We start from the raw sequence: 7,363 nt of genomic DNA, 5'->3' as shown, positions 1-7,363 counted from the left end.
CAGCTATGCGAATTGCGATTCAATAATAATATTGATATCGATCACATGAAATAGAATTTGGATTTTTGGTATTTCTTTTATGACAAATTCTGTTGTACTTGTACACATAATAATATTCTTATTTCTTAGCATTGATAAACTTTTATAGGTTTACATTTTCTATAATTATGTATTATTACTATTAATTAGTTATTACCAACTTACACCATAGATAAAATATCTATTGGATTTTAGAACCGAAAAAAACCGAAAAAAACCGTAAAAACCTCTACATCAAAATATAGGTTTCGGTTTCGGTTTCGGTTCCTAAAAAAATGTATTTAAGGGTTCCGGTCCGGTTCCGGTCCCCAATATTCAAAGGGTTCCGGTTCCAAAACCGGTTCTTTTCGGTACGGTTCCAGCCCCTGTCGGCAATGCATTTCAGTCAGATTTTTGGGCTGACCCTTTTTAAGAAAAATATTAATTAACAATAATTGTCAATATATTGTATACAATATATATGTAATTAATCAATAATAATTATTATTATACATAATATAATATCACAATATATATTGCTATAGAGGTATATTCTACATTTATATCATGGTATAGCGCAAACGTAAAATGATAACGAACGTACTGTTAGCGTCTGATGAACCGCTGATTAAAAAGAGGAAAACAGGAGATGATCAATTTACATTGAAATCTCATGTAAAACAGTTATTATTTAATCTCTAATACATTACAATAGAGGCATTTAATTATTGAAATGTTTGACCTCAAATATTTCAATAATTAAATGTAGGTATAATATGCCTCTATAGTAATGTAATAAAGATTAAATAATAATTGTTTTACACGAGGTTTCAATTTAAGTTGATCATCTCCTGTTTTCCTTTTTTTGAGCGGCGGTTCATCAGACGTTGACAGTTGTACGTTCGTAATCATTTTACGTTTGCGCTATACGATAATATCAACATGAAAATAATTCAATGTAGAATATGCCTCTATAGTAATGAAGTCAAAATTAAATAATAATTGTTTTACATTAGATTTCAAAATTTGAGTAAGTTGATTATCTCCTGTTTTCCTCTTTTTGATCGGTGGTTCATCACACGTTAACAGTTGTACGTTCGTAATCATTTTAAGTTTGCACTATACGATAATATAAACATAAAAATAATTAAATGTAGAATATATTTCCATAAATAGTAATGTAGTGAAAATTAAATAATAATTGTTTTACGTTAGATTTCAAAATTTGAGTAAGTTGATTATCTCCTGTTTTCCTCTTTTTGATCGGCGGTTCATTAAACGTTAACAGTTGTACGTTCGTAATCATTTTACGTTTGCACTATACGATAATATAAACATTAAAATTATTTATGTAGAATATAATACAGTACCTGCCTACTATGATTTAAGTACATAATTATTGCTGTTTGATGCTGTTACTTTTTATATAGATGAAGCCTAAAATGGCATTAACAATTTCCAATGATGAATAAATGTTTACAAAAAATAGTCATGTTAAAGAAATGGTTGCTTCTACTTTAACGATTTAAATGAGATACCTATTTACATTCGCTTCGATTTTTCATTAAAGCAAATTATACAACAATATATAATTTATATTATATATTGTTGTATAATTTGCTTAATAATTTAATGCAACAATTAAATGTATATTATTATAATAATAGTATAATAGAGGATTTATGTAATCCGCCATAAGATAAGAATACAAAATGAATGTTTTAGTGGATAGTTTATACATTTAAATCTTATAATTCATAAGTGTAATCGTAAAAATTCGTATTCGTTGTCCGTAAAAAATTACAACTCTTAAAAATTGTGATTGTTCAACTTTTTTTGCGTGTAACTCGTTGCACTAAGTGCAACTCAGACTGGTAGGCAATCTGTCTATGTCGGATCGCGGACAGTGTGCGACAGCATATCAAGTAGGTAATCCACCTGCGGTGAATTGCAGACATGCCAATCATCGACTATAAGTGCAACTGAACTACCTTTGTAGGCAATGTGTGGAAATTTGATTTGATGCATTCTTATACCTGATCTACCCGATAGCCAATGTCATCGAATAAAATAATAAATACTTATTAATGTATACTAATTATTTCTCCTATAATCAATAGCAACCATTTATAAACAAAAATTTCAAAATTCATGTTTGAGCACCTCCTTAGGTTGGACTTTATAATTTAAACGTATACCTATAACACTTCCCATGAATCTAACTTTCTATTGGTGAAAGAATTTTGGAAATCGGTCAAGTATTTTCTGAGTTAGTTCGTAACAAATAAACAAACCTTTCCTCTTCATATAATAGTAAAGATATAGATAAGTGTAATCCATTTGTATGTAGTTAATAATAATAGCAATAATATTCTACACGTTTAGGTATATATATCATGAACAATACGTACCGAACTACTGTCGTTAGAGGATTTCACGTCAACAATCTGCTGCTGTTGAACTCACATTCTTCCGCATTGCAAAAACATAATATTCAATGCCAAATCAGACAATATTTTAGTTATATGCACTGATACGCAATTAACTGCCAAGTGGAATTTTCACAGCGAAATAGCGTGGATAGAGCATACAAATAATATGGTTATGCGTTTATTTGACTGTCGGTATCCAATGTTATAATAACATAGGTAAAATGTCGAAGACACCATGGTTACGTATACAATAAAATATAAATTATATATAAAATCCTCGTGTCACAATGTTACCAATCGTTACCATACTCCTCCGAAACGGCTTGACCGATTTTTATGAAATTTTATATGCATATTCAGTAGGTCTGAGAATCACTACTATCTATTTTTCATACCCCTAAGTGATAAGGGTTGTCCAGAAAAAAATTAAAATAATATTATTATTAAAATAATAATATTGTATTATATATTGGTTGCTATTGGTTAATCGGGCATGTTTGTTGATTTATATTATTATTTTTGTCAATATATATACTAGCTGAACCCGTGCACTTCGTTGCCCATTAAGTGTACCAACTCTATGTGACTCATGCTTTGTTCAACTCGTTATTTAATATTCTGTGTGTGGTTTCAAAATTTATCTTAACTTTTCCGTTGCCCGTAATAAAAATTCTGATTCGATGCAGTACATAATCAGATAGGCAATCTACCTGTGGTAGATTACGGATCCCGTGCTGTATGTACGTTAGTGTATGATTTAACTCTAAAGTATCAAAGTTATACCAAGTTTGTCGTTTTTATTTAATTCCACCAATGGTGCGATATACGGAGATATTTTTAATGGAGATATATATAACGTTGTTTTGCCTAAAAGTTTTTTTTTTTTTAAATTAAGTGGACCCGGTGAACTTAACGCCTTCAAATTGTAACATCACAGCATGTTTTGCCATATTATTATTAAATACAACAAACATACTTGTACCCATATTATCATTCACGAGCGTATCTTATTATTATATTGTTATGATTATCGCGCGCCAATGCAGGAATAGCCGCAGTATTATGTAACAGCTCTCCTTCGACCCCCACAACCCGCAGTGATCGGTACCTGCACGTCGTTGCTCACGGCCGCCGATGCCGTCGGCGCCTACGTCGCGTCCCGCCGCACGACACCAGCAGAGCAAACTGTCAAAAAGCCTGATTATTGTAACAATTCCCTCTATTACACGACACTGACTTACCCCACCACTCAACAACACCGAAAAGCTCCGTCGCGGGCCAAGCCGGATCGTCGTCTACACTCAATGTTTTGCCTTCAACGGCTCTGGTCGTCTCCATCTTTCGTTGTCAACGGCTCTCGAACTGCCTGGTCAACAACGTACATGATGTCACCCACAACCACGCGACACCATCAACTCATTCCAACCAGTGGTTGCAGTCACCAACTAAGTTCGAAGACCATGTAGTAATTGCCATCCTCATTCATAGACGCCAACGACGGATCGTCATGATGGGCTAAGTAAACCACGAGGGCCCGGGTGGCGGCCAACAGCTGACCCAGTCGACGTCAACCATGCAGCCCAGCGTCAGAGTCGTAATATATTATTTTCCTGCCCCTGCCCCCCCCCCCCACACAAGAACGTAGGCCATAGGTTATGCAAAACTTGCGTTTGTATAACCTGTGTGCCAGAGGAGGCGTCGCAAGACGCGGGTCCCCTTAAAAAATCCTTACCACAAAACATGGGTTTCTGGCTGTTGTGAGCCAAGCACTTTTTCCCGGTAACACTGCGAGGACACACCATGAGTGATATGGTGTGTCACCTCCCGTGGGCCGGGAAAAACGTGCCGTAAATTTTATTTAATCAGAAAAACGTTAATTCATTATATTCTTTTATATTTGCCATGTGCCAGTCCGATTATATTATTCTGTATTTGCCATGTGCCAAATGTATTACATTATTATGATGCATGTGTTATTATCTTAAAATGATGCAAAATATTACTCTCATGTTAACTTATTATATTGTTTTAATAGCCAAACTTTATTCTTTTTTATTATTTTTTTTTCTCCCCAAATAAATCCTCGGCATTCATTTGCCGTTGCGTGTACAAAGCCTATGAGTTCCACCGACGTGGCCCCCGGGCCACCACGCGGTGCGGCTCATAGGTCACGGCCAAAGTGCTCCCCTTTGGTCGTGGGTGGTTTTTTATTAGCCACAAAACTACCAGAAGCTCACAAAATAAACTGATAATAAAATTCATGAATTCATGTAAATGAATTGTTACAGAAATCAATTGAGTGCATTTTGATAAACAATGTTTTTAGTTTTGTTTTCTGGTGCAAAAATAAATAACGAAGACGGTTTGCCAACACGCGAACTGCCAACGTACAGCTGCCCGTGCGAAAAACATAAAAATTCCAAATTGATTCCACAGACTTCCAACGATTGCCCTTGCGATTTATTGATTGTCGTCGCAAAAGCCAATCGAACGGGAAACTGAATCCGCTTAAACTGAAATGGAATATCTGTTGGAATGATCGAAATTCGTGGGATAAGGACTTCCTCTCCTTTGAAATTGCCCTTGATGATCTTTGATTGTAATGCATTGTTCATCAGTTTCTTGATGGACAATCGTGTATCATTGCACAATTTAGGAGGATTTAGATTCCGCAACATAATAATGATCGATCCTACTTTTACCTGTAAATTATGCGGCGGAGTTCCTGGCACATCAAGCGAGTTCAAAAATTCTGTCAGATAGTTGACCGCTTCGTTTTCGTCTGTCGTGCTGTCAACGGATTCGTACGAACGCAATTCTCCAGCAATTTCACTCTGAATGGTAAAATTCAAGCTATCGACGTCCTTATTCCTCGCTGCTAGTATTGCCCGTTCACTCATCCAATCAAGATTGTTATAATTGACCTCAAAGCTTGGGAACACTTTTGTAATGAGTTCCTCCTTCGACGATGTGAACTCACAAAAATTTGCCGGAATCGATATTAATCCAATGAAAACATCAATCGGAATTTGTCCATTACCAACTGCCAGCAGTTGTCTCGAGAATTCAGCAGCCGATGGGTCGTTTTGCAACGCAACTCTCATGTTCGTGGTGAATTTCAACTTCTTGACATGCCACCACAAAAACGACGATTTCAGGCATGCATTAATTTCATCGGCAAGAGTAGATTTCGGAATGGCGGGAAGTGTTTGACGGAAATCTCCGGAAAGCAATATCATTGCCCCACCAAATCGTCTCGAATCACCTCGTAAATACTTCATCGTTCGGTTAACTGCCTTCAAAGCTAGTTTATGTGCCATCGTGCATTCATCCCAAATTATGATTTTGCATTCTCGCATCAATTTTGCTGTCACTGAATTCTTGGTCGTTGTGCACGTAGGCTTGTCAACCGTGAGAAGATTCATTGGCAGCTTCAAAGCGGAATGTGCAGTTCGACCGCCTTCCAACAATGTGGCAGCAATGCAAGAGGATGCGACAGCCAACGCAATTTGAGATATTGACCGAATTTTTGCCAGAATCAAAGAAATGACGAACGTTTTGCCTGTCCCTCCAGGAGCATCGAAAAAGTAAATGCCTCCCGTTCCATCATCAACAACCTTCATCAGCGAATCGTATACATTCTTCTGCTCGGCATTCAACAGCGGCACATTTTTTCTGACTCTTTCAGCCTGCTCATCTCGATCATAGTTTTTCTCCCGCGGTAATTCAAGATTGAATGCAGCGTGCGTAGAACGATTTGGCGCTGGCATTCCCAATGTTGACAACAGACTGCCACACATGAGCACGCACATGTAATCGATCAGAACTAGTGCTTGAACTCTGTGCAAAATGTCATCAATCATCTCGTCCTTGTATTTCTCCCACAATGCATTCGGGTTCGATGGATGACATGTGGCTATGATGACCGCAAACAACGTACGAATTTGATTTTCTTGTGCAGAAACGGTTGTATCAGCGAGTGTTAAGTCCCAATGTGAATTATTTTCGAGCAAATTCAAACATTGGCAAGCTTTCCAAAAAGTGGCGCACAGTACACCATCCACAGTACGCAGGGAATTAAAGGATGTCGGGCCCCTAACGTTCACCAAAAGTAAGCGAAGATAGAAGCATTCGTCTTGGCGTGGATGAACTGTGTATATTCATCCGAGGGCATCAGACGAATAGACATCAGAGAAGCCAGCAACAGCATCACCTTTCTTCCTGCATTGAAAATTCTTTGATGCAGCATTACATGTATAATAGTGTGGAATTTCCGAATATAGTAAAGTCCTCGCGAACGGATCGCTTTCGCATGTTGAAAAAAAATTTGTCAATGTTGTCGCTGGTGGTCGTTCTGCTCTTTGCGCTGCGTTCGCTTCCGTAAAGTATACACGCTGGCCGTTCTCTAGGTAAACTGCCAAATGTACGACAGTTGGGTGACATTCAAGAATTGTAAATTAAAACAGCCGCAACATTGCCTCATTACAACTCACGTAACGTCCAAGTTGAAATTTCATCACCTCATCGTTTGCATTTGGATCAGCAATGCCAAACACAACCATGTCACTCCTGTAGTATCACCCGTATAGGATAATACACGACGAACACTTTATTGAATTTTTAAACAAATATAAATTAAACACTTTTATTGAATTTTTAAACAAACATAAAAAAAAACACTTTGCGGATTCAGACCGCCGTAGCCCGTTCTCACCGACTCACTCAGTGACCACGGGGACCCCTTTCCTTTCGCTTACGGCGGTGTTATATAGTAAAATGGTTTTTGCTGTCTCAGCACATCTTGCTTCATTGACCTATATTAATATTTAAATTGCTACGTTGATTTTTACATTAAAAAATATTACAGCGACGACTGTCTACAATATACGACAGTCCCCGTTCTTTTTTGGAAA

General features: G+C 37.0%; 1 protein-coding gene across 1 annotated transcript in view; it reads right to left on the bottom strand.

Moving 5' to 3' along the window:
* Positions 1-7,012, bottom strand: part of LOC103308839 — a 12,663-nt gene extending 5,651 nt beyond the window's left edge. The window contains exons 1-6 of the mRNA XM_008182956.1: positions 6,937-7,012; positions 6,630-6,864; positions 4,889-6,545; positions 1,229-1,336; positions 1,030-1,137; positions 841-942 (exon numbers count right to left, since the gene is read on the bottom strand). Of these exons, the coding sequence (XP_008181178.1) occupies positions 841-942; positions 1,030-1,137; positions 1,229-1,336; positions 4,889-6,545; positions 6,630-6,864; positions 6,937-7,012 (2,286 nt within the window). The remainder of the gene's footprint in view (positions 1-840; positions 943-1,029; positions 1,138-1,228; positions 1,337-4,888; positions 6,546-6,629; positions 6,865-6,936) is intronic.
* Between the last annotated feature and the right edge of the window lie 351 nt (positions 7,013-7,363).

Source organism: Acyrthosiphon pisum, chromosome A2, assembly GCF_005508785.2.
Source record: "Acyrthosiphon pisum isolate AL4f chromosome A2, pea_aphid_22Mar2018_4r6ur, whole genome shotgun sequence".
Taxonomy (NCBI): Eukaryota; Metazoa; Arthropoda; class Insecta; order Hemiptera; family Aphididae; genus Acyrthosiphon; species Acyrthosiphon pisum.
Note: the sequence above shows the minus strand (reverse complement) of the source record. Positions and strands in the feature narration are given on the sequence as shown.